Here is a 21121-nt window from a genome sequence, read left to right as displayed (position 1 = left end):
AGATTAGTGTCTTAGGTATTGTACTACTTACTATTGCTTAGCCAGCTTTTCAACCTACTTTCTTCAAATAGCATTTTCCAGTTTTCACAAATGAACATGTCCATTAAGCCATCAATAGCTTCAGCATGAAACATCTTTAATGTGTGCCCCACAACAAGGAGGTTCAATTCCCCCCCAGGACCTCGGCACCTAAATCCACAATAATGGATTTAAATCAAAATGTCTTCTATAGAGTGAATGAGGGATAAAAGGATGGTTTATGATTTGTTTAGCAATAAATGAATACATAGCATCCCTTGTTACGCATTTAGAGTTGACACTTTTTTGTAATAAATTTAGCTGCAGCCATGACATAAAAATCCAAAAACTTTAAGATGTGCCGTCTTGGGACACTGCCAAATTATTGAAAAGGGAAACATGGTTGTCTAAATTCACTTGCAAAAGGTGGATACAAAAACGTTTTAAAAAGCAACATTTGATCCAGTTTCTGCACAAAAACCTGTCAACCTTTCAAGCTTCTTGCTTGGAAAGCAGTGAAATCTCACATCAAACAGCATATCTTCCATACTAAAGAGAAACTTCTAAAATCCTTCCTCCTTTTGTGGCTCAGTGTAACTCCGCTTTGGCAGGAGTCCAGTAATCCAATCTCCTGACCCACTTCAATTTGTTACAAACACAGTAACACAAAATCCAATTAACAAAAGAGGAGAACAAATGCCACAGATATGACTGTTTGATTTAGTGGTATTTGCATAATTGTATTGATTCCCATACATTTATCTGTGGTTTAATACAACAAGAGTTAATGACTGGTTCCTAGACCTGTTGACCCATCACTTAAACCATTTTATTATTTCATTTCTAAGAAGATCCTTACCCTTTTATGCCTTTATCGTTTTTACATGGCCTATTTTGTTCCCGACTGCTCCAAATTGAAACAGTCACAATTCTCTGCACATCAGACCTTTGAGATCATCATAATAATAGTACGCTGTCCATCACTGAAATATAAAAAATTCCAAAGCATTTTGTGCAGGACGTGCAAAGCGAGTATATTAAAACTGTAGTATAAAGAAATCGGAACCATACAAACACGGTCAGACCACGGACATGGTTCATACCCTGTTCTCTTAGCTCTGTGGGAGGCGGTGGGGCCGGACACGGGTCAACCAGGAAGTGGAGCAGAAGTGACTCAGGTCAACCAAGTTGACGCACGGCTGCTTCTCTTAGATCTGCTGCTGGGGTTCATGGGCCATGGGATGAGATGGGATGGAGGAGCAAGATTGGGCAGGAGACCTAGTAATGGAGACAGTATTAGAGACAGTGAAAGGCCTGAGCAACCGTCAGGGTACTTTGCTGATGCTGGACATAAACTTTTCTCTTTAGAAGAAGTTGGTGTATTTGGCTATATGTAGGACAGATGGCCAAGGCCTGGTCTGAGCTGGATTACCCTAAGTAACACACTACACATACACTGCAAAAAATGATTAGAAAATTGAAATTAGAAACCGTTGAAAATTTTAGAAAAGGAACCAGGTATCTTACCGTTATTTTAAGGATCTTGTAAACTGTATGCAGGTCTCTAAAAAAGGTATCTTGGTAAGTACGCTACTTGTATCATTTTATCAGTACCATTTCAAATGTCTTTATCAAAACAGTTTTGTTTCAAAGTACAGTATAGACATTTGTAATACAGTATAGAAAACATCAATTGAACATGGGAAATCCTAAACATTAAGTAATAACATGAACAATGGGAATCAAGCATTCTCTTAAGACTCAACATTCAAGAAAGTTGTGAATAACTAAAGAAAAAAATGGCAGAATTGTGCTCCCTCGACTGTTCTATGCAAGAAGCAGACATCCCGACAAAGTCTATAGTCTACCTAGTGTTCCTTGTTCCATAGAAAAGGCACCTGTGTTCTGCCCCCCGCCCCCCCCCCCCTAGCCCCGCCCCTTCTCATCAGGAACTAACTGATGCATAAGGCGTTCATCTCTGGAATCTGCAGTGCTGGAAAGTTCCGGACTGTTGGCAAAGGAGCAGCATTTTGTGACAGGCGACAGTCACTGCTGCGCTCAGGCCTGTGTTATGGCCAGACGTCAGGCCTAGAGTCAGACTTCACCGGAAGGTTCCCGTCTCTGGTGTCCTGTCAGATGACGAGGCAGACCCCCGGCAGGGAGACGGGTCCTCGAGCCGGGGCCACGAGGTGTTCCGTCGGTGCCGGTACCAGGTCAGCTCCAGAGGCAGATGTTGCTGACAGCCTGGCAGGTGGAGCTGCTCTCGGCAGGGGAGAGGTAGAGCTTGCCGCTGGGACAGACGCACACCTCATACACCTGCTGTGTCCGGGGGGAGGAGGAGGGGCCTGAGGAGGCAGCGTAGGTGCCGAGGGGCAGGGTCTCCAGTCGGATAGCGTCCGCATCTAGAAAGATCTGATCGGGGGAAAATGAAATCAGTGGTGTTTGTGGCTCTCTGAAGGTGGAGGTGCGTTGCTTGAAGCCGTGACACTCCTTCCAACAAATAAATTGGAAAGCTAATTCAATCTGTGTGAGTGGGGCACTGGGCCTGCATTGGGAATACACTAACACAATTACAAAAAATGAGACCGTGACAAGTCAGGCCAAGGCTAGAGGGTGAAACACTTGAGCAATAATAGACCTAATTATGATAATGCATTTTATGTTAATGGCGGGTCCCCCGGACGGGGAGGTTCCGCATGCTCCTCACCTCTCCCTCGGTGGACTGGAGGTGCACGTCTTTCCGACACAAGGCCTTCAGCCCCCCCGTCCGGGCGCTGACCTCCACTCCCCTGGGGGCCTCCATGGTCAGGGTGCGCGTCGGGGACTCCAGCCTGACAACGTCAGCAACACACGCATCGAGCAGTGACCTATCGAGCATGAGGCGCGCGTCTACAGTTGTCCAACTTTGTGGGTTTTTTTCTTCCCCCTAACTAGTGGAAGTGATCACAATGATGCGGACAACGAAAGTTGATTCAGAGTCCTGTACTTAAGACTTGGAACTTTGGTTTGATTTAACACTTTACATTTCAAAACTCCCCAAAGACTTTGGAACGTTTTTTTCTTTGTCTCCATGTAATCTACTAAAAGGCTTATCTACCTCATCTATATTAATTTGTGTCACAGCTAATGAGAATTCATCGCCATGCAGGCTTTGACGGAATATCAAATCAGCTTAGCGTGAGGCATTGCGCAATATGTTAATATTTGTATTATTCGCTTAGTTCCTGTGTTGACTTCCAACACGTCGATAAGAGTCGACTAGAACAGCGTTAGGGTTCACGGTTGCGTACGTCCTCTTCATTATTCTAGCCTGGCGCTGCTCGTGAGCACACGTGATGTTGTGGCATCTGATTCTGACCTTCAGCAATACAGAGGCTAATGCAATTATACATTTTCCTGCCGTGGAATATTTGTTTACACGCAGAGATAAGAGCGAGAGCCAATCAATGAGAAATGTGTTTTCATAACTCTTAACCGTTTCAAATTGGTTCTATTCCACCCAAATATGTTTTCAATGAATTTTAAATGGAGCGACTATAAACGCGTGGTTTGGAAATCTTTAAATCTCCAGAACCTTTGAATGTGACACATTTGGATTATGAAAAAAGGCAAATGAATATAATCTGCATTCCAAAAGCCTGTTCAGCTTTAAAAATCGGCTTCTACGCTTTCACAGAACTTACTGAGTTATGTACAGTCAAGTATTCTGTTTACCCTGTGCCACTTTGACGGCAGGCTACAAATTAGGCCAAGATGCTAACACACAGAAATATCCAGCCCAACACACTTTTCTATGACAGACCAAGACCACAGAGGAATGGAAAGGGACACACGTTTTCTCAGCTGAAATAACAATACAGCAGAGCTATTCTCTTCGCAATTTTTGGTCTGCAACGTATCCTTCCTTATTGGGGAAAAGTCCAAGTACAGGTCCTTAAAAAAGGCCCTATGGAGAGCAGGGTTAATGAAACCGACAAGGTGACATAAGGTGTAGAAGGAACGAGTCAAAGTGTATGGTACACTGGGTGACGTTATGAAGTAAATCCCGGCAGATGTCCCTTGGAAAGGCTAAACAGCAGGTGTGTTGTTTTTCACTGTGACAAGGACAGGTAGAGCTTCCCCCCCCCCTCTCTCCCTCTCTCTCTCTCCCTCCCTCAGTCTCACATCTGAGATTTTTGGCACAAGAATCACCCACTGCTGTCCAAATCTTACCTGCCTGCCCTTGTGTGCAAACCTGCGGGGTGCAAAAATGCTTCCAAAAGTAGAAAAACATTTGCAGCAGATTATTATTTTTTTCTTTCTTTTCAATATAGAATAGAAAATGATATCGTTGAATAGAAGTGCTACCTTGGATTTGTCGATCAGCTAATTATGGTTCCTGATCAATGCAACATTTCGAACATCAACTTCTGTTGAGTCGATGTGAAACGTCATTATGTCAGCAATTCAGAATGCCCCTCTTTTACATTCACTCTTCCTGATATTGACTGCACTGCAGATGGTCACCCCTAAAGCTTGTGGGAGCTGTGTAAGTGTGTGTGTGTGTGTGTACGCAAATGTGTTCGCTCTGGGGCAACTTCATTAGCATTCAACTCACCACAGAGTGATTAGCTGCCAGAATGGTGTTTGTCTGCCAACTGTGATTCGAGCCCTCCACACAAGACCACAGAGGTGGAACCGCAACCACACTCGTTATGGCTGGTTGATGGATGCCCCACAACCACTGCCTGGGGTCATGTGTGCAGCTGGAGAGCAGGAACTGGAGTATGCATACCCTACAGGGTCCTCTCCAGCACTAATTTACCCACAAAGCCAAACCGAAGGCGCTTCCTCATTGCCATGTGGAACAGCTGATATGGTAAATGAGTTTACGCTTGCGCAAGTCATTATTACTGAGTGTTAAGTGAGGAAAAAGGCAGAGTAAATTGAACTTGAGAGGGGTTTTATGAAAGGGGGGAGATACTTGGGTGGATTTGTGAGTGGGCATGTTGCAGAGAATGACGGCGATAATAGCGTTTTGTACGGTTCAATTTCCAAAGCTGGGTCCAAATGTTACTGAGCATAGCTTACTTCAGGTCTTGTGAGGCGACCGCCTGGATGAGCGGCGTTTCTACTGAGTGACCAAACACAGCTCCCTCTGCACCTAGCCACAAAAAACAACATCACATTACAACAACAACACACCTACATCCTTCCTGACCGTTAAGCATTTTTGGCTGAGATTTCGTTCCATATTAATTATCAGCGAAATAGAGAACAAAACAAAAAGTGTCTATATTTACCGGTAACAGTGAGTTTGTCCGTTCCTATGCTGACCTGCTCCTCAGTTGCTGAGAACAGAAGTCTCTCTGGATTTGAGCTCCGTACCTCCAGCCTCTGGCACTGGACCTCCACAGCCTCAGAATCTTGAAGGGGGTCAGGCAGTTCAATTGGGAGTGGAGTCACAAGAGAAAATGGTATCAAGGCTGTGAAGTTGCAGGATTGGAACTGAAATTGATTCTATTCCATTTGGGAAATGGGCAACTTTCAAGCACAATCCAATCAAATACAAAATGTTGACAGTTATTAACAGCAGATGAATACAGCAGGTGTTAGGACCTACCCACTACTATATACTGGTTTCTCTTTAGTTTCAGATGTGTAATAATCTCCTAATCAGTCAATAGTCTGTGCATTTGCATCTGTGAGTTGGGAGAAGCTGGCACACTGGATGTCAATTATTCTCGCCAAGTTTCACCTCATTTAATCGATGATTTTCCAAATGCTGTTTCTACCTAATGAGACACCAATTTCCCGGAGAAGGTCGAGCGCAACTGGTGATGTCATATCAAAAGCCTTGTTGAATTACCATCAATCTTAAACTTATACTGGGTAGAATCAATAGCTGTTCGAGATAATAAGTAGGTCATTTGCTTTCCAATGGTCATTAATCATGTAAATTGCTTAGGTAATTTGGTCTGACTGATGGTTAAACTTGACGATAATAAGAAGAATCCATTGCCCTTTCCATAAGTGACTCAAAGGTTAATGTCTGCAAAACTTCCCAGTGTTTCCTCAAGCGGAAGGAGACAATTGGCAATGAGAAAAAAGATAAATTGTTGCTCTAAACTTGATTAGAGTCATTAAAGAGAGAAGATCGATCAAGCAATTTACAGTTTCAGCCACTTTGTCTTAAAACAACAAATGGTCAGAATTGGTAGTAAATAGTAAAGTATCAAGATACATATAAAATATTTTAGTTGAATTAAGCCAATCAAATTAGTAGGGTGCTCATTCATCATTTAATTAGTATGAGGCCAAAAACAAAACAGTCTAGCCAATAGATGGTATCTCACCCACTGTTAGCTGCCCGGTGAGTTGGCCTCGGCTGTTCCGGGCGTTAAGTGTTACATTGCTCTCGGCCCGCAAGACCAATGGGCTGTCCTGGGGAAAACATGAGAGGAACGAGGATGCCAGAGGAGAAGAACAGACCGGAAGAAGAGAACAAGAGTCAACGCTTCATTTTTTCATAATGAATCAAGACTTTCAGCTGTAACGGCTTGCCATTATTACTCTCTAATTAACTCGGAACAATGTTTAAGAACAAATTAAAGTTTGCTTCAGTAATTGCCTGTTCAATAACCCATTCAGTGTATTGCATTTTAATCGCGTTTCTTCAACCTCAGACCAATCTTCTCCAGTAAAATGAAAAGGAACCCTTAAGAGTGGAAGACTGCAATTGAGTGGGTAAACTTCTGAGATGGTTTTCATCGAGAGCCCGCCAGATATGACATGCTCATCGTGAGCGCAGGTTCTGAAGGACCTACAGACGGGGGGGAAGGGTGCTCATCATGGTGGGATTTCCCAAATCCTAACTGAAGTATCACTTAAAAGAAAAGGGTGTACAGGCATTAACAGGTATCCTCTGGGGGTGGACCTCAATGCGGCTCTCTTGAACGCTCCTTTGGAAGGGGATGAAAGCGATATTAGTCATCGCGGGGAAGGTCGGCCCCGAGAGGAGAGAGCAAACGCGCATAAATGGAGCCTGTTGATGTTGTAGCTACAGTGAGGCTGTCCGACTGACAAATTACCATGGCGGAGCCAAAACAGCGGGCGCCGCCCTGCATACTATGAGCAGCATCAGGGCCAGAGGCAAGAGGCACAGAGGACTACTTCTGAAAAAGGCAGTCCAAGCGTGGCGAAGTTGTGTGACGTTTCAGGGTCTTGGGACTCGGCTGGTGCGTGATGAGATGGAGGTGGAAGCCTCACTTCGTGCTAGCCCCCCTGAGCTTCAAGTCGATAAACGATGAGATCGACCTGAGGGGATTCAGGTTTCCTTCACACTCTGCTCACCCCAGCCTCTTTCTGTTTGGTCCATTTCTAAGTGTTTCAGCGATATTCCCTCACCATGATCTACCCCTGTTTTTGCGTGTGTTCATTTACTATGGCACTAATTGCTGTAATACAGTTGGAACTGTACAGTTCTGGTCCTTGATTATCTGCCACATTTGCTATATGCAGATTTGTGACCATTTGGAACACATATCTACTTAATGAACGCATGTAGCTGTAAAAATGTAACGGTAATTAATGGTGTGAAATTCATTCTAATTTAATTCCTAATTGTCTCTGTTCATGCCTGTTAGTATCCACCTCAGAGAGGGATAGGCTTCACTCCAATGAATCACACCTGCTCTGACCTATTTATAGAATGACGGGATCCCGTGGAGACAACAGCCAGCAGTTTTGAATGGCAGAGATTTGATTAACTTCCCCCCGCAGCTTAATATCAGTGTCATTAATATTACACTATTCAATTCACACCCAAGATCGTGTTTAGGGCTTTCATCATGAGCCCACACAGTCGCCATGTGCATTTCCACAAAGACGTTTGAGATCCGCAGATTAGACAGATTGAATATCTTTGGATCATTCAATATACAGTACAATAGTTCTTCTAACAGCTTATTTCCAGGGCTAACTCATTTCCTATCACATCAGTGCTCTACTACAACATGAGCGAAGTTAAACAAGACATCTACATACAGTTCTCCACACCAAAGGCTGTGCCTCCACCATAGCTCTCTGTAATAGCTTATTGATCAGTGGTGCAAGTCAGACTGAAAAAGCGCTACATCCACAGTAGTATGACTAAACTCCCTGCAACTCAGAGGATAACCATAATCCTTCTCTCCCCCCCTGCTCAGTGCTTGACACATTTCCTCAGGTGAGAAATATTGAACAACCCTTTCAGAGATTCCCTCCCGCGAAAATCTCTGGCGAGAGGAGATAAGGGTGTCCTTGCATTGCTCGTCCGTAAACAACACTGTAAAAATGTCTCGGGGCGGTGCAGCGCCGGTGTGGGGCCCCCTCCCCAGTCAAAAAGCGAGCCAAACTCTTCAGCATCTCCAGTGCAACGTGCTTGTGTTCAATGAGATTCCGGAACGTTCAATATGCACTGACAAGTAAATCAATGGCAACACTGAACAGGCAGTACGAAGGCGGCCATCAAAGAGCCTACTGCACATCAAAGTCAATCGTCTACCTATTTTATCCAGTTTCTCAATCAATCCAGTGTACCAAATCAATCCCGAAGTCTTGTCCTCACCCGTATCGACGGCACTCCAAAAGCATATCTCCCAGGTCCTGAAATTACTTTCCTCGACCATAACAAATCCCCGCAAAGGGAACCATCAACAGAACGCCTATGAAGTTAGGCGGGAGAAAAAAAGAAAAAAAGAGAGCATTTGTGCTGGAGCTTCTCTTTAAGTTAATCTACAGAACATCAAAGGGTTGCGGGGTTGAAGGCAGGCGGGAGGGAGGGGGGGGGGGGGGGATGGGGCAGAGGGGGGGGCTTTATCGCGTGGGCTTGATTGGAAATCCAGCGGGTTTTCTCTGTAATCGCCCGTGATCTCCAGTAGGGCTGGATGTGGCCCGGGAGAGGCAGAGGAGGATGTTATTACCTATTACCCATCTCCTGCTGATGGGGGAGCCCGATACAGGCACAGGAGGACAGGAAATGAGGGGGGAGAGAAGACCGTCACGGCTGGAGACAGACAACGGGACGCTCCTCGTCTGTGTTCCCGCGTCTGATGGGTGTTGAAACATCCACGGACGGGCTCTCCGCCTTCAGATCAGGCCACATATCATGGACTCTTTTCCCTAAAGTATTCGGAGTCCGTCAGAATACTTCGATCTGTGGGTCTTAGGCTGGTTTTGACTGGGGGGGGGGGGGGAAGGAATTGGCCAATCCAGTTGTGCCTCGCTGTCCTCCAGGACAGTTGCTCTATCTTACCTTTCTCGACTGGATCTCGTTGACGTAGAGGGGCAGGAGGAACTCTGATATTCCCTCCAGACGGATGCCATCCCTGCTCACCTGGAGGTCTCCCATTCCGTTCTATGACACAGACAAAACCGAGGAAAGTGCCGGTCAAAAAAGCCTCAGGTAAACCAGGTGCTTGACTGGGTACATAATGTTGAGCCTAATATGAACCCAAAACCTAACCATAAAAATACACACCAAGGCGGTGTACTGATTCAATCCCATTTCAGTTGCCAAAAGACATCCCTGTGGTTTTATTCATTGTCGCTTGGAGCCTGCTAATGGTCGGCCATGGCCTGGGTTAGCCCCCCTACCTTGAGTCTGTGCATGCCAGGCACCAAGGACACTGAGTGACAGGACAGAGGTAGGCTGTCACACGGCGGTGACAGAGACACACGCTGTGAACACAGGCAGGGTGATGGCGTGTTGCTAAGCCTTTCAAGCCGCACTAACGTGGCAACCCTCCGTATTTATGACCGAGCGGCAATGAAGGTTACACAGACATCTTTCTTTGATTCTGTCCATCCTGTTCAAGGATATGTAGGGGTTTGATGTTTGTTGCAGTGTGTGATATATATATATATATATATATAAATAAATAAATACAAATCTTTGTGTTTAAAGTTTTTTAATTTTAAGTCCATCTAACAAGTACTTATAAATTTATTTTCTGTCGATAATACATTAAGTTGCTGTGTTCCAAATCAATAAAACATCTGTTCAGTCAACAATGGACCAATTTATCATTTAAAAGATGAGAACCGTTGTAGTCCGAACAGACACGACCTGCATTCCAAATCTAGGTTTTTTTTCCTCCCTATCAACTGAGGTGAACAAATGTTGGAAACAAACAGGAGGGAAAAAGCCTAGGTTGGCATAGAGTTTTCTATTGAGCCAGCGAAGTCTTGAGAGATGGGAAGCGGAGGAGTACATTTTCTGGAGCGACACCAACACCGCTGATAAGGTCTTTACCGGCGACAGAGATTGATGGGAGGCTGGGGAGGGGGGAGGCGATAAAGATAGCCTGGGGATGCATCCCTCTCCCTGGATGCAGTCGTCAGGAGTTTGTTGACAAAATGGTTGATGGGGTGCATTGTCCCTGAGAATGTCACGCGAACCAAATCTCCTCGTTGGGTTTACGTTCACGATCAACACCCCGCAACTTTAAGCCCCACGTCTTTTTTGGGTCGTTTTATTTTATTCATGAAATGGAAAAGTGTGCCACAATGGTTGAGCTAATCTCATGTTAAACTCTCAACGGTTTTGTCTAAGACTCGAGCGTTTCATACAGTATTTCAAAATCTACAGCTGACCTACATTGCACACTCCTTCAAAAATAGCATTTGTGGATGATCAATTTCTCATTCGCATAAAAGTCATGAAAATTAGTCACTTTTTGCATCCCTCCAACCTACTTCAGTCTTAAATGGTTTGGCAAATGTTCGTTACGTTAGACATTTTATGCATTTAACAGACGCTTTTATCCAAATTCCCAAATAAATACTGCATACAGAAAGTAAGAAGTGGATAGAAGTAGATTGTTCAACAGTATTTCAGAGGTTGAAGGACATCCCCAAACCCATCTAACCATCATTACAAGGTAGATTCATCGATTAATTCAACACGATCCTTCAATAATAGACCAGTGTAGCTCAATAATTCCCCTAGCCAGACCTCAATGCATGCTACCTAATCGATAGAGGCTTATTGGTTACATCATGCTAGTCTGTTGTTGGTGGAGAATAGGCTATCCCCCCAAAAATTATACTCCACTTTAATCAGACTTAGTTGTAGGTCATGGTTGGATAAGATGAGTGAAAGGTGAAAAAGAGATTATCTTGCTGCCCACAGACCTTTAATATATGTGTGTGTGTGTGTGTGTGTATATATATATATATATTTTTTTTTTTTTTGACCATGTTTAGTGGAGCCGTCTATCCAGACCCTCATGTGGAAACCTGCCAGAAATAGAAGAGTCTTTGGGACCTGGACTATTCCTGAGGTAACGCCACGCATCCTGGTCCGGTACGAAAGGCACCCTGTACTCACCACTGTGAAATTCATGACCTTTATGATCCACACGGTGAGAGCCAGGTTGACTATCATGATGACCAGCAGCAGCAGCAGGAAGAAGTAGAGGCATCTCTTCCTCCAGCCGTAGAGGCCCACGGGGTAGACGGCGACGCAGCCCGGCCGCTGGAGGTGGAGGGACTGGGACGCCAGGATGTACTGCTCCTGGGTCATCTGGAACGGAACCGCACACGGACGCGCTGCTTACACACGCCGCCAAATGTATGAGGTGACGGTTTATCACTGGCATGGCATTATATCAAAACCCTGAAACACCGCATGCAGGTCACAAAAAGAATCCTATTTTAACATACTGCCAGCCATGTGTTTTGGTAACCCTACTTTTTCGATCAATATGCAGTCATTTACTTCAAAGAAGGCCGGTATCATTCTGAACTCGTCCTTCCATCTTCTGTCCAGTCAGGTGAAAATCTTCCCGTTATTGCACTTCTTATTATAGGTTCATTGTTTATCTTATAAATTATGAATGTGTTGCCGTGTTTGAAAGATATATTTTGTAAACAGTACTGGGACAGCATTAGACTAAAGGCAATAAAGACCTCAGACGTTCACAGCCCACATGAAAGCAACAAACTTGCTTTTTAAAAAGTTTTCTGCCACTCTGTCACTTAAAAACAAAACAAAATATAAAAGAGCCTGACACCATCCCCAGACTGAAGGCACGGTGTTATCCTAGCCTGAAAAGACCATGCATAGTAATTGACAGGAGGTAGCAGGGGTGACAACGCCACACTTCTGAGTCGGCTACAGTAGCCGTATTCGGCTCTCAAATTGAACTGCCGCTACAGTAATCCATCAAGCTCCAGGCCTCGCCGACAAGGTTATCTGGGTGACTTGATTTTATTAACAGCGAGCAGCACATCTGAGCCTCTATCTCGAAAGGTGTCTTACCCTGCCAATGCATTGAAATGATGATCATCTACCGCAATTCACCGTTGACATGTTAGTGATCTGTCATGGTAAAGATGGATGGTCTACAAGGGTACGAGACCCTGGAATGGCACTATAGACGCAGAGGCTAAACACTTGAATCTTATACAACATGCTTCAATACGCTTTCTTCATCAGTGAATGAAAATCAAATAGGGTAATCATCTTTCAACAAAGACACAGTAACCTGCGGCACAGAACAAGCCTGTCCGTGTACCTGCTCTTGACATTTCTGAATGTCATACTCATGAACAAACAACCTTTTACATGTCTAAAGGTCGTTTGGATGGGATTTAATAACCAGGTGTCCCAGCTTTGTTGTATTCTAATCAAATGTTGACATTTTCAAACCGGATTCTTGTGTCCACAAAGAATGTGAATGACAACTTCCTGTGTGCTACTGGCTCTTTTTTTTTTGTCTCCACCCACCCACCCACCTCACCCCCCCAACACACACACACACTAAAAGTCATTAGTATTCTACTGTGTGAGATTGTCAATCTTTAAAACAGGAAATCTCAATTGAAATCAAACATTTGACACCATTTTGGGTTCAATTCTATAGTTCTTCAACAGGGCGAAATAAATAAAAGGTGTAGACTATCATTTCATTAGCTGTCCAAAAACAATAATTTGCCTATATGAACTCATTTTAAGGCATCAAATAACATGCATTAGTCAGATATCCATTGCTTACAATAACTGCCTGAAGTCTTTGATCCAGTCATTAGCACTCGGCATCTTCCATGGCAATGCTCTTCCTGGCCTCTGCATAGCCCCTATACCAGCTTGTTTCTGGGGCTTTCTACCTTCCGTTCCCTCCACAGTATGTTCAAGTCACACTCAATTAGATTCCGAGTTATCGGGTGACTGACTTTAGGCCAATTAGAATTGACCAATTTCTGACTGTGAGGAACTCGTTGGCTTCTCTGGCAATATGTTTGGGCTCATTGTCTTGCTGCTGTGAAATGGGTTTAGAGGCGTTCTGTTCTACGTGAGGAGATACAATATTTCCGCACGCTTCACAATTCATCCTGCTGCTGCCAGCAGTCAAATCATCAATGAAGATAAGTGTGTCTGTATCTGCAGCCATGCATGTCTGGCCCATAACATTTCCTCCATGTCTGACTGAGCTTAGTACATCCTGCAGCTTCTTTCATCTTCCATTACTCGCTTTTTCTTCATTACAATTGATCATCCACTAGTGGCTTTCTCTGTCCTCCATTCCTATATTTTGACCAATGAACTTGGACCTGTCCAGTGCTTTTAAAATATCCCTGATTAAATTCAGTTCATCTTTAAGCCACCTCAATTAGTACTGATGTGAGACATACAGAGACTGTATTACACCACAACCGCAGCATCCATAGGAAAATGCCAGAACACAGCTAGAATCACGGCCAGACCTCTCTAATGAATGCAACAGCACAAGCCCAATAGACCTGCCTAATAAACATAGCTGTGGAGCCAATTTAACAAATACTTGTAGTACAATTAAATGGGGGCAGGTGGCATACAAAATGTTCTGTAATTTCTAAATGGTTAACCTGAAAATGCCCTTACATGAAAGCAAACTGTCTTTATGAAACCTCTTTTGACCAAAATGTGTCAAGGTCCAAGTGCTTTCAGTGCTCACTGGAGTTCTATGTAAGCTCCTTCACAAGGGAAGACATTAATTCTGCGAAGCATGTTGCCAAAGTCAGGATTTCATCAGACTGTCCTCCAATCTTCACTGAAGGACTTTCACAAGCATGTTCTTGACACATGAAATTCAAGGAACTAACTAACCAATCAAAAATACCTGTTTTCTGCAATGTCGTCAATCCTGATGGCAATCCCATTGAAAACACCTGCTTTCTGGCAAAGCCTAGGAGAGGTGCATTTCTGTGCCCATATGGCTTTGGAGGGGGGGGGGGGGGGGCGCATTACCCATTGTATTTGGAACGTCTGAGCATTTATCAAAAGATCAGAAGGGGCAGGTGACCATCAAGTTTGGTTGTTGGGGGCGTGCGTCGGCAGCCGCTGATCTGAGGTGGCTTCCTGACGGGGTGCGACCACTGGCTCCAAGGCCAAGAGCACAACACATCACCGAGGAGGAACTGAACACTGGGTCGTCGTTCCCTCCACCACCCCCTTCCCCTCCCAGTTCAGGTATGGCTGATAAATGAGCCTCGAGTCAGGTGGAATTCCTCCTACAATGAGTGAATAGAATGATTTATAACGTGCAGTGCGCAGTGGGACTCTGCTTGGGATCTCCCGTCGCACTACGTGTTCCACTGTGGCTGACGACGGGCTCAGCGAACAGGGCAGCCAGTTGCGTCTCTCCCGCTTTCCTCAATTCATTTTTGGAGGAACCATGTGGGGCTCGCGCATGGAGAGCGAGTGTAGGCTGCAGCCTTCTCGGCAGAGACCGCCTGTGCCAGATGTGGCGACCCAGTCGACGGGCCCCGCAACACTTCTTTGGCCACTGTGGCATTCCAGGATCCCTGGGCTCCAAGAGCACCATCTCGAAATGGGCCCCGACGAGCCAGCCGTGGGGGGACACCTTCAGACTCAACTTAGCATTTCCAACTCTTGCATAATTTGGGTCTCAAAAAGCTTGGTAGCGTTACAGTATCAACATCCCAACTTTCTTACAAACAATTATCTGCGGGTCGGTGCTGTGTGGGTGCAAAAAAACTACTTTGATATCTTGCCAGTACTGAGATTTCTATACATATCAAATTCAATCTCAGCCCAATTGTCACAAGCATTTTCAAATCGAGACTTATGGAACTAATTGTTGACACAGTTGTCTTAATGGATTTAAGACAATGGACTCATTCCGACTGATTTGCACTGCTTTAATTGGGTAATTTGTAACCATGACATTACTCCAGTGTCCCTAAACTGACACAGAATAACTAAAGTAGCAAGACATACAATGTGCAACGATAGCCTGTAATTGAGTTAAATGAATCCATTATACACTCTCACATTGTGTGAGAGAGTTCAATGTGTGTTCTTAGAGCGCTAATCTACCCAGTCAGACCAAGAACTAGAGCCCAAAATAGACAAGAGTAGTTCTCTAAGAATTCCCTGAGATCTGCCCTGAAAGGTGCTGAATAAAACTCCTTGTGTAGCACTTTTATGATCACTTCTGAGACCTGCAGAACTCTAGCATAAACCTGGCTTTGAAATCCCATTCTGCAGTCTTGCAGTAGAAATACTGGGAAACCAAGAGGCTGTGATGTGAGATCAATGCATGTTTCTCTGCACATGACAAACACACGTTACACTTACAAGGTCAACAAGCATAGTGCACTTAGAGGTTGTGTCTGATAGGCAATCACAGGCCCATTGCACAATTCCTCCTATGCTCACTACAGTTTCATCCACTTGACAATTCTTGATTCCTGCTCAGAATGACAGTTTGGTCACATCTCACAGTAATGACAGATGTCTCACAAATGGGATATGTGACTTTGCAGTGAATACAAATGACCCCTTATCGCTGACCCAGAAATGTCACAGCGTCCAATTAGACCACTGATACAGTTCATGGAGAGGAGCGATATGAGAGATGGGTGCAAAGAAGCTCTCACGGTCATTTCAATCTCATCCAAGAGATTCAACCATCAGATTTTTTTTGCCACTGAGAGCACCAGTGCTACAAGGTCCTTACATGTACTGTAGATGATAGTCCACAAAACACAAAAACTTAGAGGCTATAGATGCCGCGTTGAAACTCAGGATGGGCAACGTAGAAAAGGGTGGATCTACTTGGATCAAAGCACAGCTCCCAATAAAGAGTCTGGCTCTGAATACTAACTGATATGTTCACTAAGCTAAGTCACGGCTCCAAGCAGGATAAAACACTTCGCGAAAACGGAATTACTAATGAGACACTCAAGGGTATGCAAACACTCTGTATACAGACAGTACCCCCTTCTCATTCTTCTCTAGAAAGTTCTCTCTTTAGCCTACAGTCGTGCCAGAGCAGGCCAACTCAAGTCTATTTTCAACCCTCTGTTGCCAGGGGAAACTATAGCACTTCAGCCCTTCTAATTTCTATGGCAACCTACTGTTCCCACACCACTGGTGGATCCTGTGATTTCTTTGCAGAGTTTTTAATGCATACATTACCCTCGCTGAGTCACGTCTCCTAAAGCTCGGCCGTTTGCACGGCAAATGAAACAGGAGCGCAGCGGCGTGCCGTGGCGGTGCTTTGTCAATCTGTCATTACCGCGAGCAGGAGCCGGTGCGCGCACTTTCAAAACCAGACCCAAGTATTAAAGAAGACGGCTAAATAAGTCAACAGTTGTGTGCCGCATCTCGAATGGCCGTTGTGAAGTCAGTGCTATTTCGGTAGCACGGCTTGAGTCACAAGCTCACTTTCAAGCAGACAATGTTTGACGTGTAACCCTATGCCGAGAGTGGATCATTGTGCGGGCGTTGCTCTCCAATGTTAGCAGAGAGCCCAGATCGAAGGGGTTTATGTGAATCATCTTTCCAGTTCTATCAAGCAGAAGAACTGTGATCAGAGTGCTCAGAGTGCATTTGCATGCAGAACAATTATCCTTAGAGTCTGAAAGCCTCTCACATTCCAGATGGGGCTTTTTGAGGTTGAAATACGAGGTTTGCTTATGCAGGCAAAAATGATTCTGATCCAAATAGCACAACTCGTCTAGGCATAATTGATTCAATTGTAAAAAAAAAACTAAAAAAAACAGCCCAATTCACCCAACAGAGCCTTCAATACCCTCAGTTGGGCTATGAAGATTTACCACCTGCCAGTCAAGTCTTGATTACTTTAAAACGCGAGACCTCTTCAACCAAGCGTAGTCCAGGCCTACTTCTGCTCTGCCAACATTTGTGTGTTGTGTGATAGCATACGTGTGGATAGGACGGGACCAAAAATGTCTCATTCGTCTATTGATAAAGTCAATGTTTGCAGAGATGAGACCATGCAAGTCTGATACCAGGGGGTTGTCCCCCGAGCATGGAGCCCCGTGTACGTTCCAGGCGGAGGCGATAGCAATTACCCAGCGGCCCTTCCCTCCGCCAGTGCAGCTCGTCTTCGCCAATTAGCGCCGAGTGATGGTCTACATGCTGTTTTGATCAAACGACAAGGCTCTGCAGAGGCAGCAAAACGCCGCCGAGAAGCCGTCTAACGAAGGAAAATGAGGCGTTATTAATGCCTGATGATGTTAATCAGCAGCATCGTGTTGCGTTCCCTCACTCCGCTGTGCCACGGGTGTCCCACAAGGCTCGCCTCAGCCGGAGGTAAGAAAACATTTGAGAAGCACTAATGACTACACGCTCTCAGCTCCAATTCGGTCTTCCCTCTCTGAGTGCGCTTGCTTCACGGATCCCGTTCACTGCAGTAGCCATGGGGTGGGGAACCGAACTGAAGACACAAAAAAGACTGCTCTTGACTTTTCGGGGACAGGGACTGAGTGCACATCCTTATCTTCCAATTACCTTTATAAACAGGCAAAGCTGTCATCGCTAAGGACACCGTGCGCTCCGAACATTCATGTCAAGAAAGTGATGGGTGGGTTCTGGCAAATTTCACGGAATTCACGGCACTTTGTAAACGCTCACCTAAACAGGAAGAGGAGTAGACCCTCATTTTGATGGAAGTCTGCACAATTTGTGACGGGCATGTGCAATAAGCGCAAGGTTCTTAAATAATGCAGTGGACTACAAAGATACAGTCGTTTATGCTATTCCCAGATACTGACGAGTCACTCAAAAAGCTGACTTACATTTTGCCCTTAATGCAACGACCAAGTAGTATCTAATCTGAAGACAATTTAGGGCTTTCTGGAGAGACAAAAAAGGTGTCTATTGGTGCTTTGTATTTCAGTTCTTTTGCTCTCTGTGCCCTTTCCTCAGAACTTCTGCTTGTCTTTTACAGGACAGAGAATAGATAACCTGAATGGGCCTGGGGGCGATAAAGGCTCTGATAAGGTTGCAGCTAGATAAGGTCACCGTCTGAGCATGCAAGCCCCAAAAAATAAAAGAATATGTGAAAAAGTTTTGGAGATCCCCTAAAAGAATGACTTAAGTTAGCTCTCTCTTGGAAGTGGCTTTGGATAAAAGCGCCTGCTAAATGCATAAATGTAAAGTTAGTCAACGTTTTCTTTACCAGTCTCATTAAAAGGACCCAACAGTACACATGCAACTAAGTCAGCTGCACTCCATTAGGATAAGCTTAAATCAGTACAATTAGTTACTTTGGTTAATGAACCTCACAGCAGGCTATTCGTCAACACATTTGGTTGCTTGCTGTTGATTATGAGGTTGGATCTCCATTTGTTTACCCCTCACGCTTTTACATTTGACTCGACAAATTGCTCATTGACGTAAACAGGCACTCTCCGAGAGAGAGTCCTGTATAATGCAGGAGTGCACTGGCTTTCCTCGCTAATCCCCTACTAATTCTTCCTGAGCTCACAAATCCATTTTGGACAACACTCCTGGGGTAAATTTGCATTCATCACATGGATACACAGGGGAAGTGTCAAAGTGACCATTCAGAGATGTTACTGTCAACATGCAGGATGAGACTCATGATCCTTACTGTAGCCTACACGCAAAATAATACCACCATTCTAAAACAAACTACTGTATGGCCTTACAGTCCATCTAAACATTTACTGGAACAAACTAACAAACATAAAACACAATATTTGGGGGAAAAAACGATTTGGAGGGACTCAATGCCAAACATGTCGGGTTGCATCGCTAAAGACACTAGGATGGTTGAGGGTTACAGTGCACAAATAGTGGGCCTGTTCAAGTGTATCCTCACCAGTTCTATCTGTTTTCACTGCTCCACATAGCTACCATTGAAAGAAGATGCTGACAGTAGCTTAAGGTCTTTGCCTCCCTCTTTCAAGACCAGAATATTAATGAGCATGCAGACAGAATATGCACATAGTGGATACATGCTTTAGTCTTAAAACGAAAACTCATTAGAGATCCTTATTATTGTGATAATGTAAGTGGTATTGGTAGCATTTAATAACACAAAAATAAACACCTTTGATTCCTGAGTTGTTCTCTGAACCATATTGTTAGTGAAAGTAAAATACATTTTAAAATAATAATATTGTCAATGAAACGGACAGTCATAATTTCCTGTCTTCTCAAGTTAAGTTGAACCACCTTTAGTGTGGAATAGGTTACCTGTTGGCCATTTATTTCTTCCATTGGTGTGGTCCCTGATGGGGGTTAACTCAGTCATACTGTACACGTATAGGAATGAACGGACAACGGATGCATAGCCCCCCTTTACCGTCCCTAGATAAATGAAACAAGTTCCACTCAAGGATCATTATTCATTGATAAAACCTTAACATGCTTTGAAATGCAGCGAAGAGTAAAATGGGTTACTAATAGCTCATCTCTCTTCAACACTTAACTATGTAGCTTACATGATTGGTCACAGATGTTCATACAATTGAATGGTCATACGAGCTCATACAATTGAATGGTCACATGCACCGTTCAGACCCTTCACCCTGTATGAAATACATTTTCTCAAGTCCTAAGCCGTCCAACGAAAACTAGATTAGGCTATACAACACTTTCTGTAGGCTACAATTTAGCTAATTGATATTAAAAAAAAACTAAATCGCTCTCACCTTAAGCGCCTCGATGTCCAATGTTGTTGATTGATCCATGATGGGTTTCCTTGTTTTTTACAATATTATGACAATTTCAGAGTTCTGAAAAACTTGGACAAGACTGCATAGGCGGACCGCCGCACCAAAATCGAGACAGTTACATACCCATCTCATTATTGCGGGAAGAATTATACGCTTTCAACTTCCTGTTATATTCATTTCCACTGTTTTATCAATAAAATACTCCGACGACGGCACATCACAGCGACTGGTCTTGTGCAAGATTCTGGGGTCATTGAGCAAAATGTTGCACAGGTGTATCCAGCGTGTCCAATGATTACGCTCCTTTTTGAGGAATAGAATCATGAAAGTCCCACAAAATACATGAAAAAAAGATCGATTTTGAAAAACACAACTTTGCATTGCACTGCAGCGTAGAATTGTGAGAAAGCAATCCTCGTGTGTCTAGAGCTCTGTCATCGTTTGGAGATTGTACTTGAGTGTAAGATTGTAGGAGACGGAGCCTAGTGACGGCACACACAAAAAATCCATCCCTGTCGCTCACACTAAGCATTGACGTGTGATATAGTTTCTCATAAAGTTTATGATTAAATTTTCAAAGGGTTCATCGAACAGACAACCTCGACTTATCAAACTCCTGAAGTCGTCGACTAGTGACGCTACTATGGGTAGCCTCTATAGCTATTGGTGGTAAACGCATCGGCGTGCGCAGCGAAATGTCTTTCAAACCAGAAAGACGCCAGCAAATTGCAGACCTGAAATTGCCAGGTTTAGAATTTTGTAAAAATTCGTAGGTTCGTAGCTTTGTAAAACAACTTAAAACATATTTTACAGTAGGCCTATTTGTTATTCTAAAATATTGTGATGGCCTAATAATAAACACAGCAAGAACGCAAAAACTTTTTTATAAGCTTGGGCTACGTTACTGCTGCTTTCTGTGAGAAGTCCACAACATGGACCTATACCTTTGTTTATGTATTTTTGAGGATAACCTAGAGACCATTGGTCTTTTTTATATCAGATCATTGGTTGCAGGAAGTGACTTAAACATTTAACGTTCACTTCAAAGGTTATGATATTAAGAAGCTTATTTTTGAAAAAAATATCGACACTAGGCAGTAGGCCTACTTTAATTTATTTGACT

General features: G+C 44.0%; 1 protein-coding gene across 1 annotated transcript; it reads right to left on the bottom strand.

Annotated features, from left to right (window-relative positions):
* Positions 1-1968: 1968 nt before the first annotated feature.
* LOC146222211 (zeta-sarcoglycan-like) lies at positions 1969-20808 on the bottom strand. Its single transcript, XM_084691447.1, has 8 exons — positions 19975-20808; positions 11369-11563; positions 9293-9394; positions 6354-6441; positions 5301-5423; positions 5089-5161; positions 2726-2849; positions 1969-2430 (listed from the first exon to the last, which is right to left on the bottom strand). The coding sequence occupies exons 1-8, from the start codon at positions 20011-20013 to the stop codon at positions 2233-2235; spliced, it is 942 nt and encodes a 313-aa protein (XP_084547573.1). The 5' UTR covers positions 20014-20808; the 3' UTR covers positions 1969-2232.
* Positions 20809-21121: the final 313 nt, after the last annotated feature.

This window comes from Hypomesus nipponensis, chromosome 25 (assembly GCF_054491055.1).
Source record: "Hypomesus nipponensis isolate SF chromosome 25, ASM5449105v1, whole genome shotgun sequence".
Taxonomy (NCBI): domain Eukaryota; kingdom Metazoa; phylum Chordata; class Actinopteri; order Osmeriformes; family Osmeridae; genus Hypomesus; species Hypomesus nipponensis.
Note: the sequence above shows the minus strand (reverse complement) of the source record. Positions and strands in the feature narration are given on the sequence as shown.